We start from the raw sequence: 15,518 nt of genomic DNA on the forward strand, positions 1-15,518 counted from the left end.
GCAGGGTGCTTTCACTAAGTGTGCAAATGACAGTTCAAATCTACTGCAAGACAAAAAAGGCTTTTTAAAACCAAGTTTTATTATGGCTTGGGGCACCTTTGAGGAAATGGTTCCCAAAAAGTGTGAAGGTCAGAAGCAGTCAGAGAGGATGTGACACTGTGACAGGATGAGGTGATCACAAACTTTCCTGCAGCCTTGGAGAGTGACACCACCACGTGATGTGGAATTGGAGGATGCCACGACTTCAGGGATATTAAGAGAACATATACTTCCAGGACCACATTTCCACAGGACTATGCTCTACAGGCCCCTAGAGCACTGATTCAGTGAGTGCTTCCATTTATAGAACAGAGTTTATTTTTATAGAACTGAATTTATTTCGTTAGGGACATTAAGAGAATATATACTTCCAGGACCACATTTCCACAGAGACTATGCTCTAAAGGCCCCTAGAGCACTGACTCAGTGAGTGCTTCCATTTAAGGAACTGAATTCATGTTGTTCTAATCTCCCTTATTGGCTTATAACAGCTACTTACGTACCTAGAGTACCAGCCCCTCGTCAAGGTTACGAACATGTTCTCTCAGGGTACGGTGTACTGATGCTCTCTGCCACTGCCTTGGGCTGTTCAGGCTGCATTAAGAAAATACCATAACCTGGGCGGCTCATAAGCCACAGAAACATATTCTCACAGTTCTGAAACTGGAAAGTCCAAGATGAAGGCACGGACTGATACGGTACTTGGTGAAGGCCTGCTTCTTCACAGCTGGACTCACTGCAAACTCACATGGCACGGCACGAGAGCAGAGGTCTCTCTGAGGCCTCTTTTATATGAGCACTAACCCCATTCATGAGCCTGGTCACCTCCACAGGCCCCATCTCCTAATACTGTCACCTTGGGGGTTAGGATTTCAACATTCAGACCATGGCAGCCACAGAAGAGCTTTGTTTTTAGAGGCTCATTGACTTATCTCTTCCTTTTTCTCTTGAAATCAAACTTTAACAGCTTTCCCCAATTAGAAAAGCATTCACCAAGCGAACTTCAAAGATTACGCTGATGTTTACTCCATCACGTAAAAACTGCTCATGCAAATTGAACACATACACAACGAGCCAACTTCCTCAAGTAAAACAGCAAAGCGTGAAGGGGAAGGACTTGTACATTCAAGTATGCAACCTGGAGCAATATTAAAGTGTAACTCTATAAACAAAGTGAGATTATTTTTAATGCTTTTCACTCTATTTTTTTTTTAATTTGCTTTCAAAGACTGTCACCAACGAGCCTCATCCAGCACCGAGCAGCCACACCCTGCTCAGACACCTGTGCCCCTGCACACACAACTCCCACACTAGGCTTGGCTACAACCAAAACCCAAATACCTCAAATCTTTATGGTGACAACAGTGCCAGCCCACACAGTTAAAAATATGTTAGCCTCCTCATCACAAACAAAATGTGGAAAAAACGGTACCTTCCTCAGGCTAATTCCGTTTGGTTATACAGACCCCTGAACAAAAGTAACTCTAAGAGTGCACTGGTGAGCTTAAGCTTAAAGTAAAAGCCAGTTCTTTCATTTGTGTTCAAGCCCTTGTTTAACAGATTTCAAACGATAATTTTAAAAAAAGAAAATCCAGCACACACAAAATTCTTAGTTCCCTATTTTACGATGGATATTTGGTATGCATGCATTTTTCTTATGAACACAAACAACAGAAAAAGGATAAAATGCTTTTAAAAATTAAAGATAACCACTGCTGCTTTTTACATCTGCAACAAAAAAGACCAAGACTGATTATCTGTTATCTGCCATAAATTAAATTCCCAAATCAAACTTCTTGTCCCAAGTACCGAACAAGCAGGTCTCCCATTTTTACCTCAAACACACAGGAGCAGGCTGTGCTTTCAGGGGCCTGGGCACCGTCAGTTGGCAGGGTTCTCCCAAGTCCTCCCAGAGCAGAGCCAGACCCTCGGGGCAGCCACCATCATCTCCCAAGGAACCTTCTAGAACCTTCTGGAAAGTGAATCTGGCCTAAGGGTAACACACAGCACTTTCCACAGCCACTCAGCACTGCATTCAGTAAAGGCAGGAAGACTTGAGTGAGCAGCCTTGTGCAAGGCCATTGATAACACAGGTAACATGATAAATTCTCACCCAGCTTCCCTACATAAGACATAAAATAAGAAGGAATTCCAGTGACGAGGAAGAAAATGGTCAACAGAAGAGCAATTCTGACATCCATGTTTGGTCTTCCTCAGAAGATTGACTGACTGCGCCAGGCACGATGGCTCATGCCTGTAATCCCAGCACTGGTGGGAGGCAGGTGGATCACTCAAGGCCAGGAGTTCAAGACCAGCCTGGCCAACATGGCAAGACCTGGTCTCCACTAAAAACACAAAAATTAGCCAGCCATGGTGGCATATGCCTGTAATCCCAGCTACTCGAGAGGTTGAGGCATGAGAACTGCTTGAACCCAGGAGGCAGATGTTACGGTGGGCTGAGATCATACCACTGCACTCCAACAGGGAGAACAGTGAGACTCTGGTGCTGGTGGTGGTGGTGGTGGAGGAGGAGGAAGAAGGAGGAGGCAGGAGGAGGAGGAAGAGGAGGAAGGAGGAAGAGGAGGAAGGAGGAAGGAGGAGGAAGGAGGAGGAAGAAGGAGGAGTGGCCAGCTTAGAAGAAGAGGAGGAGGAGGAAGAGTGGCTAGCTTTTATCACGTTGGCTGTAAGAGCAAATCCTAAAAGCGTCACCTCCGCAGAGGGGCCTTCTCTGACGACCCAATCTAAGTCAGCACTCAGGCAGTCTCTCGCCTCACCCCCAATATTCTGCAGTTGATGCTCATGACCGTTTTATTTCTTCACACACTCATTCCTTTGCTTAAGTGTTTCCCCAACTAGAATTACACTCCCTAAGACGCAGGGCCCCTCCTCCCTCACTCACCAAGCCACCTCCAGCAACCAGAACGGTGTCTAGCAAACAGAGGTGATCATTAAATGTTCATCAATTTAACAGCATAAATAGTATTTTAGAGTAAAATTAATGACTCCAAAGCTAAAAATATATTTCCACCAAAAAATCTTCCAATAATGTCTCACAAACAAGGTCCCCGTAGCTTCAGCACCACACTGGTTACCAATGCAATGACCGGGAAGAAGCCTCTGTGGCTGATATGGCTTGGTTCTGCATTCCCGTCCAAATCTCATGTCGAAGTGCAATCCCCAAAGCTGGAGGTGGGGCCTGGAGGGAGGTGACTGCATCGTGAGGGGCAGATTTTCCCTGGTGCTGTTCTCGTCATGGTGAGTGTGTGCCGGTGAGATTTGGTTGTTTCAAGATGTGTGGCAGCACACCCCACTCTCTTGCTCCTGCTCCAGCCAGTTAAAAGGAGTCTGCTTCCCCTTTGCCTTCCACCACAATCGTACGTTTCCTGAGGCCTCTCCAGAAACAGGGCAGACGACAACATCATGCTTCCTGCACAGCCTGTGGAACCATGAGCCCATTAAACCTCTTTTCTTTACAAATTACCCAGTCTCAGGTATTCACAGCCATGTGAGAACAGACTAATACAGTGGCAGTAATGACCTCTGCAATTCTCTCCTAACATACGACTTTCCTCTCTTCCCAACAAGGCCAAGTGACTTTTGTAAGGATTAAATAAATGAGCACATGTTAAACAGATTTGCCTCTGCCTGGCACATCCCCATAGTAAGCATCGCCAAACTTAACCACTACTATTGTCATTATTTGTTACCTAAGCCAACTTCCCAAATTACTGAACACCCAAAAGTTCAGAACTACTGATTTAAAGAGAAATGATAAGGTCTGTTTCAAACTGTGAACAGCGAGTTGCTGTCTGCATCATCTCTGGCACAGGCACCAAAGAACATATTGTAGGAGCAACGTCACCTACCCTCCTCACGTCATCCAATACTCCTGGCTTCCATAAACACTTCACTGGCGATGAGTCATCAAGGAACCTATTCTCTCAGCACAGCATCACTTTCTTGGAGTTAACACATCAAGACTACAAAAGTATGTCATTTTTGCATCTTTAATATTTCCTTTGTTTAGCTTCAAAAATCATCTCTCAAGCTTCAAAAAATTAAACCCAGGGTTTGAGAATCTGTGATTTTGTTCTGGGGGGTGAGAATGGACAATTTACTGAAACCCTTTCATAACCTTCAAAATTGTATAATCTATAAGGATATCACTTTTCTATCATTACCATTCAAGACTGAACCTGAACAATTTTTGCCTATTTTATCCACCTCTATATGGAAACCCCGGTATTTTCCTGTTAATGTTTCAAGTTCTCGGAACATTCTGAGAACATAAAGACATGGAAGGAAAAGTGTCAACTCTCCACTCGTGTTTATCCTCAAGGCCGCATGAAGAGCTTGAAGAAATCTGCAGGAGGCGGGGACTCTGAGCCTGAAATGGCAACAGCTGCTGGGTGGCTGGGCAGGCCTGGAGGGGACCCACACCCCTGCCCAGTGGGGCCTCACACAGCTGTCGCACACCAGAGAGACAGAGTGGATGACACCAAGCGGGAGAGCGGCAGAGAAGCAGGCACAGGCGAGGGCTAGCACCTTCCACCAGCTACCCTGGCCGTCTCCCTGTGACCTGGACAAGAGAGGAAAAACCTAGGTAAGCCAGGACCCTCTCCCCAGGCTCTCGGTGCCCAACTCCTCAAGAAGCCAACCGAGCAGAAGGAAATCACTCTGCCAAGGAGGGAACATTATCGAGGCTGGACAGTCACCCTGTTCTCCTACCAGAACTCCACACCGTCACACTGAGAAGGTTCGGTTTTACTGTTCAAGTGTCCCGTGAGGAAGGGGTGGCTCTGGCATCCCGTCCTCTGGAAAGCGCCTCGTGTAGCTGTCTCGCGCCGGCGTGCTGCCCGGCACAGCGGTGCCCACAGGAAAGGCACTACGTTCTCCGCGGAAAGAGGCAAACTGCGCAAGAGCATTCCTAGTATGGCCTCAACTCCACTTCTGAAAAAGAGTCCATGTGTGTCTCAGCGCTCAGCAGTGGCTCCTGCGGGAAGCAGGGTTAGGGTGTTTAGGAGGGGGAGAGAGGAGTGGACGTTTCCCTTTACGTGTGCCTGTAACACTCTGTTTGCTCAGAATGCACACATGTCATTTATAACTAAGAAAATACATTGGCTAAAACAACTGACATTGCACCAAGGGATCTCACGTCACACATGCAGGGCAAAGAATGATTCTCCTGAACTGGGGGACAGGAGTGATACGAGGAGATTAACAGAGCTACACCCTCAACTTAGACAGTTATTAACCAAAACTGATAAGAAACAACAGTGCCAGGATACAATATGGAAAGGAGGAAGCAAAGACCAAGAAGAAACCAGCTGAGAATGTGTTTCTGGGATAAGGAGAGTGCAGGAGCACTGTGTTTCCTTTTGAGGCTCTAAGTATCATTTATCGTTTAAGCTATGTACAAGTCTTACTGGATAAAAGAAATATAAAATACAACTTGATGACAACGTGTCCTCGGCTTCTTCTAAGCTCACATATAAATAGCCCAGAGTTCGTATCTTTGCCAACTTTTATGCTACGTGACCACAAACCTATTTTCGCACGGTGCTTCTCTGTGATTTTCTGATGATAAAGAGGACCTAAGTACCCTGGCACTGAATGACTGCTGTGGATACACCTGACCCAAGAACAAACCTACTGTTTACTCAGGTGGTTACAGCTTGGCCAGGAAATGAGCAACAGCAGTACGCACGTCTAGTGGGCCTCAGATGTTCTGGGACTAACACCTCCTCACTTCCTCCCCCAGCCCTTCACCAGGTCTTCCTTCATTCTCTCTGAGGCATGGACATCCTCCTCCCCGCAGCACCTGCCCAAATATGTGTTTAAGACACTCTTCCACACGACACAGACTAACAGGAACATCACTCTACACAATCAGAACCTGCTTGTGCAGAAGTTTGAAGCTGATATTCCCAGCCCAGGCCGCATCCCTGCAGTCTAGACCTGATCTTCACTGAGGCATCTCACAGATATCCTAACGGAGCATGTCTGAAGCTGAGTACCCACATCTGGCCCTGCCAGGCTTCCCATCCCAAAGGCAACTTCTTCAAACGGCTCAGGCCAAACCCTTGGTCCTCCTTTATTCCTCTCCCGCATACCCCATCTGGTCCATCCACAAATCATCTCATCTCTATCTTCTTGATAAAACTAGAATTCAGTCTCTCCTGCTACCTATGCTGACAGGACTGTGGTTCGAGTCACCATCACGTGGGAGGTCACCTGGATTGCTGCCATCCTGTCCTCTTTGGTTTCCGTGCTTTTGCCCTTTAGTCTTGCAGTCTATACTGAAAACAGCAGCCAAAATGATCCTGTTAAAACTCATATCACATCCCTTCCCGCCTCGGCCCAAACACCCCCAGAGGCTCCGTATCACTTGGAGGAAAAGACAGGACCCACAGGACCACCTGATCTCGCTCCCTGCGACTCCCCGGCCTCACTTCCTATTATTCCATCTCTTCCAAGGGTCATGGGTTTTATTCTAAGACATTAGGTAAAATCAGAGTCAGGAGGAAAATGACCAAAATCAGCCTTGCATTTCAGAAAAAACAGTCTGGAGAAAGGCAAGGATAGACTGGCCAGGGGCTGCTGCAGTGATCCAGGTGAGGCATGTGGACAGCCTGGGCTAACGGTGGTGGACAAAGAGAAAAGCCAAGATTCTGGGGTTATAAAAGGAAGATGAACCAGATGTGACAGATGGCAGGGAGTGGGGACTCCAACTGCCAGAGGCTTTCCTGGAGGCTGGTCTTTAAGGCCACTCTACCACCATTGTTCTCCCTAGCCCTAATCTCACTCTCTACTTTATAAAATACCCCTCTCAAACCATCTAGTTCAATCAGCCAAGCATGAAGAACCTCAGGGACAACTAATTTCCATTTGAGTCTCATGAGAATTTACACATATGAGGCCACCCACTCTGGATTCTATTTGCTAGAAAATGAGAGACTCTGCAGAGCTGACCACTGAATCCCTCTCTCGTGCTAACAACTCAGGAACACGAAGCCCTCAGCTGCACCGCTGTGCAGGACGCTTCTTTCTGCCTCTACCCTGGCTACACTGAGTTGGTTCAACAGACTACAGCCAATTAAGACCAAATTCACAGCTGCTTTATCAAGGGGAAGGGGATAGATGCAGATAAACAAACCAGAAGGCTTGTTCCTCCAAGAAGGTTCCTCCACAACCTTCTGGTTGTGGCTAGCAGAGACTACACAGAAACTTAATATTTTCACGTTAGGCAAACTCAACTGCATTTTTATGGTGGCAAAACAGCCTCGCTACTTTACTGCGTGTATTAAGTGCTGCCAGTACTTGCTGAACAACTAGATGAGATACGAGTGACATGACTCTTGGGTGAAACCGACTGACCAGCTGCACTGGAAACACTTACCCAGCTGCCCACACAGGCCAGGCATGAACACCTACTAAGGGATCTGTGTCCCGTGTCAAGGGTCAAAAAGGGAGAACAGACTCTGGAGCTAAGTCCTATTATTAAACTGGTAGCTCGTCCGAGAGCAGCAGCATCACTGACTCACACAAGCCAGGCTTTGAAGGAACCTTACAAGTATACTGTCCCAATGCCCATCCTCTGGCTAGTTAGACTTAATGTGAGTCGAAAGTTCTCTCCAATTCCTCGGAGAGGCTCTTCCCTCCACTCAACCCCAACGTGTTCTCTGATGGGTAAGTTCAAGCTGACTTCGACTTTCCATCCTTTTATCATCCCAACGCTGGAGAGGACGGCTTTCCCTAAAGGATCCTTTAGAAAAACAAAACGCACAGCCAATATTATCACGAGTCCTTATTACCGACAGGAAAAATGGTGGCCGCCTTGGAAGCTGAGGCAATTTTTAATGCATGAGAGACGACAAATTATCTTAACTTCCTATCAGGAGGAAGTACTTTAAGCAATTCTTATACTGTTCTTGCTGCGTGAGCACGAAGTGTTCCTGGGTATCCAGGCTGCTTTTCTAGTTCAGACAACTAGACTTCCCCCTTCATTTCAGATCTTTGGAATGTCCTAATTGTCTAGATCAGCACTACGCAATAGAAATATATTGGGAACCACAGATGTGATTTTAAAATTTTTAGTAACTACTTTTAAAAAGTGAAACAAAGTTAGGGATAGCAGGGATTGCTGAGGGTTATTCTTATCCCAATTCTGCTCGCTTGGGGTCAGGGACGTAATTGTGTGAGCAAAATGATGATACCAACTTAAGACAGCTACTTTTAGACTGGGTTAACACACACTTCATAATGGGGCCTAAGCCATAATAAGCACTCAGAAAATGCTGCTTACTCCAGTTATTGATCACAGACCTGTAAGAACAATCCCAGCAGGCTGGACCAAGTACACAACTGCAGGGTCCAGCACAAATTGGAAATGCAAAGCTCCTCGTCAAAAAATTCTTAAGAGTTTCTGATGGCAACAGCAGAGCATGAAACCAAGCACAGGGCCCTGTGTGGCAACACTAGTCGCACGTCCATGAGGCAGGCCCTGTCATCAGGTAAGTTCTCCTGAGAACTCGCCCATGGGCCTTGCCAGGAGTTAGCCTAAGAGTATTGCCTTGATGTTGTTAAATACCTCACCTGCATTAGCCACACTATGCAGCAGCATGCCTGTATGAAGCCACACCGGTGGAGTGGGTGCATCTGAGTTCAAATCCCGAATCTCTTCACTGGCTGAGCTGGGACCTGGGACTTCTGAATCACTTCAAGTCTCAACCCCTTATCTGCTAAGTGGGGAACTGCCATCTTCTCTGCAGGGCATTGTGAGGTTTAAACAAAACCTTACAAGTAAAATGCCTAGACACACAATCTGTTCTCAACAAACTTTGGTCCCATTTCATTTCAAAGATCACTGTATTTCTCCAGGCTCTTAAATAATCTAACTGCAACAGGCAAAACGGGAGCCACTCACAACGGAGCACTGCGCAACTGAAACGTGGCTAACGCAAACCGAGACGTGCTGTGGCCGTAACAAATTCAACAAGATTTTATAGACTTAATGTGAAGAAATTAAAATACCTGATATAAAATACCTAAAATAATGATATATAATAGGTATATATCAATTACAGGTTGAAGTAATTGTATGGATACACTGGGTTAAATACAATGCATTATTAAAATTAACTTTAGGCCAGGCACAGCGGCTCATGCCTATAATCCCAGCACTCTGGGAGGCTGAGGTGGGAAGACTGCTTGAGTCCAGGAGTTAGAGATCATCCTGGGAAACATGGCAAAACCTCATCTCTACAAAAAAAATACAAAAATTAGCTAGGCACGGTGGCACGTGCCTATAGTCTAAGGTACTTGGGAGGTGCGGGCTGCAGTGAGCCATGAAGACGCCACTATACTCTAGCCTGGGTAACAGAGTGAGACCCTGTCTCAAAAATAAATAAATAAAAATTTAAAAATGAAAAATAACTGTTTCACTTTTTCAAAGTAGTCACTAAAAATTTTAAAATCACATCTGTGGTTCCCAATACATTTCTATTGCAGTGCTGATCTAGACAATTAGGACATTCCAAAGATCTGAAATGAAGGGGGAAGTCTAGTTGTCCACACTAGAAAAGCAGCCTGGATATGCAGGAACACTTTGTGCTCACCCAGCAAGACAGTACAGCCAGGCACTAAGGTACAAGACAGAGGGCCATCTCTGATACTTCTTGCCAGGTAAAATTAAAACACAATTACAGTATCTGAATGGAAACTGTCTTTCTTTAACCTACCTACAAAACGTTCAGGGAATAGTTACTCATTTCTTCTCCCGAACAATCCTTTTCTTACTTAACTTCCTTAACTACAGTTCTATATAGGAATAAGCTTCAACAGCTTATTTAATAAATTAGTCAATAAACAGCATGTTGTGACCCACCGTTTTATGCTTGGCATCAACAGTACAGAAGGGTGCCCAGCTAAAAAGAATGCCTCAAACATATCTTTGGTGCTTCATAAACCTTCAAAGCCAAGTTTCAGTAAACAGTTTACCTCCTCATCTGACTGAATCTAGAACAAAACAAAAACAACCCTTGGCTGGGCATCCCATCCCAAACAGACTATAGACTTACTTCTGCTTTTATTGCAATTAATTATTAAGCCTGTATCAACAAGTTTTGAGTTTCAGCAAGTGGTTCCCATGTTTTAATTCTTTCAAAAGTATTAATATTTAAAGTATTAATATTTTTAACTATTCTTGTGTGTGAAATCCTAATCACAATCTTGGCTAAAAAAATCTAGAAGAGCATTAGGCAAAGCAGCATAATAAAAGAATTTGTCCTTTAAAAATACACAGGGAAAATGAGTGTTTTAGAAATAGGTAAGGTAATTTCTCTTCCCAAACCTCTCACTCACTAAATTATCCCAGCTCCTTACAATCCTGGACTCTGCCACCTGAACTCCTTTTGAAGCCTCTCGACTGTAAAGTGAGAAAATGAAAACCTGCCCTCTCACCTTTGCAGACAGTCTCAAGATGCATTTACAGCCAGCGTGCAGAGTGGCCCAAGAATGTCCCATGCCAGGTCACTTGTGCAACAGCTGATAACACTGTAAATTTCTGGGGTTTTCAACTTTTATTTTCCATTCTAGCAGCTTTTCTTTCACATCCTCTTTCAAAAGTCCAAGGTAGGAAATGTTGAGTGTCTTACATTTATTTTAGTTTGCAATATCCGCAGAATGTAAAGCACTGAGCAAGATATAAGATAGAAAAGCCGGCCGGGCGCGGTGGCTCAAGCCTGTAATCCCAGCACTTTGGGAGGCCGAGACGGGCGGATCACAAGGTCAGGAGATCGAGACCATCCTGGCTAACCCCGTGAAACCCCGTCTCTACTAAAAAATACGAAAAACTAGCCGGGCGCGGTGGCGGTGCCTGCAGTCCCAGCTACTTGGGAGGCTGAGGCAGGAGAATGGCGTAAACCTGGGAGGTGGAGCTTGCAGTGAGCTGAGATCCGACCACTGCACTCCAGCCTGGGCTACAGAGCGAGACTCCGTCTCAAAAAAAAAAAAAAAAAAGAAAAGCCAAAATGTTTATCCATAACAGGTTTCCCATCTTCCTAAGGGAAAGAAAATATACAACAAATACAAGACAGCTGTCCACATGACATCCACAGGACAGGAAGGAGTACTCTCATGTACTGCTACTGGCAAAAGTTCTCTGGAGGCTGTACGGTAGCAGGTGTTCAAAGCCTTTGAAAGTCCCTACGTTTGGCCTTGCAGTGCTCTATCAGGGCATTTGTCCTACAAAGAAAATCAAGGATTAAGGGTGTGGTACAGAAGCGTCCACTGCACAGTTCACTGTTCACAACTGTGAAAACTCAGAATCCACTTCTGTATCCAAAAATGGGGATTATTACCAGGAACTAAGAGGCAGCCATTAAAATCAGTAGTAAAATAATTATTTAACATGGGAAAAGACTCACACTGGATCAAATTAAAGCATGTTATAAAACATTACTATGATGGCATGGATAGTTTAAAAATATATTTACATATTTGCATTGGATTTAAAAAAATGACCAAAAAAGAAATACTAATTTTAACACTGGTATCTCTAGATGGTAGCATTATATGACTTTTTTTCTTCTTACACAGCTCTATTTACTCAAGTTTATAAAATTAATATGAAACCCTGGGTAAAGATTTAAAATATACCATGTGGCTCCAACTACACGAAAGAACAGTGCAAATGATAATAACAGCTAACGTCTCTTTGGCACCTCCAACTTACAAGGCATTGTTCTAAGAGTTTTGCATGAATTCATGTAATCCTTACAACCGACACAAAGGGCAAGCACATGTGATACCCACTTCCCTGATGGCACAGCTGGCAAGTGGCAATGCAGGACAGCAACCAGTCAAGGAGTTCGGCTCAGGCACTACATTCCCTCCCTCCATACCATCCCCATCAAAGCAAACACCTGATAATCGTGGGCAGCTACCAGGAGTGAGCAATAACCCTGAGTCAAAAAAGGAGAAATCAACTGAAGATCAAAGTCGCAATTTGATCTAGCTGTGAATGTGCCGAGCTGACCATTCAGCACCCATGCCACAAGTATGCTCTGTGCTACTCAGCATCATGTAAACATGCTCAGAAGTGACGTAAGTTGGGATCAGAAGTGTTTTGTATTTCAGATTTGGGGATATTTTCATTATACTTACCAGCTGAGCATCCCAAATCCCAAAAATCCAAAACATTCCAACGACCATTTCCTTTGAGTGTCACGATGGTGCTCAAAGAGTTTCAGATTTTGGAATATTTTGGATATTCAGGTTTGGCATGTATATGAGTCCATGTTCACACTCTTATAAAGACATACCCAAGACTGGGTAATTTATAAAGAAAAGAGATTTAAATAACTCACAGTTCCACATGGCTGGGGAGGCCACAGGAAACCTACAATCATGGCGAAAGGTCCCTCTTCACAGGGCAGCAGGGGAGAGAAGAGTGAGAAACAAAGGAGAAGGAGCCCCTTATACAACCATCAGATCTCCTGAGAACTCCCTCATTATCACGAGAACAGCATGGGGGAAATCACCCCCATGATCCAATCTCCTAGGATTCTACTGGATCCAGCACTGTCCAATAGACTTTTTCTTTTTTGGTAGAGATGAGGTTTTGCCATGTAGCCCAGGCTGATCTCTAACTCCAAATCTCATCTTGAATTGTAATCCCCATAATCTCCTAGGTCTCTCCCGGAGGTCTCTCCCTAGGTCTCTCCCTAGACATGTGGGCATTATGGGGATTACAATTCAAGATGAGATTTGGGTGGGGACACAACTAAACCGTATCAGCATGCTCAACCTGTATTGTTAAAACATCCATATTGCCCAAGGTGATCCACAGATTCAACGCAATGTCTACCAAAATTCCAATGGTATTCTTCACAGATAAAGAAAAACAATCCTGAAATTCACATGAAATCACAAAAAAAAAAAAAAAAAAAAACCCAAATAGCTAAAGCACTCTTGAGTAAAAAGAACAAAGCTGGAGGCATCACACTACCTGATTTCAAAGTGTATTACCAAGCTACAGTAGCCAAAACAGCATGGCACTAGCATAAAAGCAGACACATAGACCAACAGAACAAAATAGAGAGCTGAGAATTAAACTCACGTAATACAGTCAACAGATCTTTGACAAAGGTGCCAAGAACACCCAATCGGGAAAGGGCAGTTTCAACATACGGTGCTGGGAAAACTGGGCATCTACATGCAGAAAAATTAAATTGAAACCTTGTCCCACAACACATACAAAAATGAACTCAAAATGGGCTAAAGACTTATTAAATGTAAGACCTGAAACAATGAAACTACTAGAAATAAACACCATGGAAAGCTCCATGACATTAATCTGGACAATGACTTCCTGGATATGACCCCAAAAGCACAGAAAACAAAGGCAAAAATAAGACAAATGCGATTTCATCAAACTGAAAAGCTTATACAGAGTAAAGGAAACAACAGAATTAAGAGACAACTCACAGAATGGAAAGAAAGTATTTGCAAAGCATACATCTGATATGAAGCTAATATCCAAAATATATTTAAAAACTCAGTAACAAACAAAAATAACCTGATTAAAAATGATGAGCAAAGGACCCGAACAGACACTTCTCAAAAGACATACAAATGGCCAACAGATTAGAAAATGTTCAACATCACTAATCATCAGAGAAATGCACATTAAAACCATGAGAGCATCTCACACCTGTAGAACGGCTATTATCAAAAAGATGAAAGGTGACAGGTATTGGCAAGGATGTGGAGAAAAGATAAGCCTTGTACATTGTTGGTGGGAATGTAAATTCGCAAGGCCATTCTGGGAAACAGTATGGAGGTTCCTCAAAAATCTAAAAACAGAATTATCATATTATCCAGCAATCCCACTACTGGGTATATACTTAGCCAAAGAAACTAAAATCAGTATGTTGAAGAGATGTGTGCACTCCCATTTTCATGGCAGCACGATTTAAAACAGCTAAGATACAAAATCAATCTAAGTGGCCACTGAAAGATGAGAGAATAAAGAAAATGTGGGATACATACACAACAGAACACTAGTCAGACTTTTAAAAGAAAGGAAACCCTGTTATTTGCAACAACAATGAACGAACCTGGAGAACATTATGCTAAGAGAAAGCAGGGCACAAAAAGACAAATACTGCACGATCTCGCCTAGATGCAAAGTGTAAAAAAGCTGAACTCACAGAAGCAGAGAAGAGAATAGTGGTTACCAGATGCTGAAGAGGCTGGGAAGGAGGGAACAGGAGCTAGACAGGGAAAGGGGAGATGTTAGTCAAAGAGTACAAATTTCAGTTGGACAGGAGGAATAAATTTTAGTAATCTATTGTACAGCAGGAGACTACAGTTAACAATAAAGTACATTTCAAAATTGCTAAAAGATGAGATTTTAAATGTTCTTACCACAAAGAAAAAAGAAGTATGTGAGGACATGAACGGATATGTTCATTTCCCTGACCTAATCACTCCACAATGCATTCATATGCCATAACATAATGTTGTTACTCCATAAATACATGCAACCATTTGTCAATTTAAAAACAAAATATAAGAATTAAAGAAAAGAAACTGGGTATGAGGCAAGCTTTATGTGACTAGCTGGTCTACATTTCATGCTCTGTTGATCTGAGAGACCAAAAAACCAACCAAAAATTTCCAAGGGTGAGGATGAGAAAAGAGCAGATTTCTGTTCTGAACCACCTGGGCCTTTGGATGCTTTCCACTTTTCCAGAAAAACAAGTAAATGAACAGCAACTGTGAAACCTGCAGATAATTTTAGTATTAGCTGCTGTGCCAAGGAGCTGGAGAGATCAATTATTAATATATTAGGGTTACCATCCTTATCATATCAAACAACTATTTCAGAAATGGTCTGTGAGAAGAAAGAGCTGTGGTTTGCTTACACTTAACAAATTGGCTTTATTCCCTCTTGGCAACTATGAGAACAGGCTCACCCAGTTTCATCTGAAATGTTTTGTTTTCCTCTCAAGTAGTGATGGTAACACTCTATGTGAATCCACAGTCAATTCTTAAGCAAAAAAAGCCTCATTAATATCAAACCATCCATCAGGATTACCCTTTTCTATTATGTATGAATATAACTATCTAGAACAGTAGACATCTTTCAAACAGAACTAAGTTAAAATCCATAGCTTTATTATAATTATTTTGTTGCTAATATTCCTGAAACCACATTATTAATGTGAGCTTCATGATGTACCATTTAAACAACTGGAATCTTATATTCTTAACTTTCAGCTCTTGAAATAAAAAGCTGGTAAACATGTTACAGGTGTGATGGCTTTAACCAAACACAGCTTTCTCCTAGAAACATAAAATCTGCTTTTGCCAGTTACATTTCACCTGCTTCCCTAGTTGTCAGATGCCTAATCAGACAAGGTTGTATAGGATGGGAACAGCTTGGAAGCTAATTCATTATGACCTTTTGAGTG

At 43.4% G+C, this 15,518-nt stretch overlaps 1 protein-coding gene across 21 annotated transcripts in view; it reads right to left on the reverse strand.

The window, feature by feature from the left end:
• LOC105485288 (Rho guanine nucleotide exchange factor 7) overlaps window positions 1-15,518 on the reverse strand; it is a 181,608-nt gene that overhangs the window by 125,722 nt on the left and 40,368 nt on the right. For 7 of the 21 annotated variants that reach the window (XR_011614579.1, XM_071081021.1, XM_071081020.1 and 4 more), the window contains exon 3: window positions 14,253-14,315. The exons of the other annotated variants lie outside the window; for them this stretch is intronic. Coding sequence is in view for 5 of the 7 variants with exons in the window: in XM_071081021.1 (XP_070937122.1) it covers window positions 14,253-14,315 (63 nt within the window). In the remaining 2 variants the exon portion in view is untranslated. The remainder of the gene's footprint in view (window positions 1-14,252; window positions 14,316-15,518) is intronic. 21 annotated transcript variants of the gene reach the window in all.

This window comes from Macaca nemestrina, chromosome 16 (genome assembly GCF_043159975.1).
Source record: "Macaca nemestrina isolate mMacNem1 chromosome 16, mMacNem.hap1, whole genome shotgun sequence".
In the NCBI taxonomy this organism is placed as follows: Eukaryota; Metazoa; Chordata; class Mammalia; order Primates; family Cercopithecidae; genus Macaca; species Macaca nemestrina.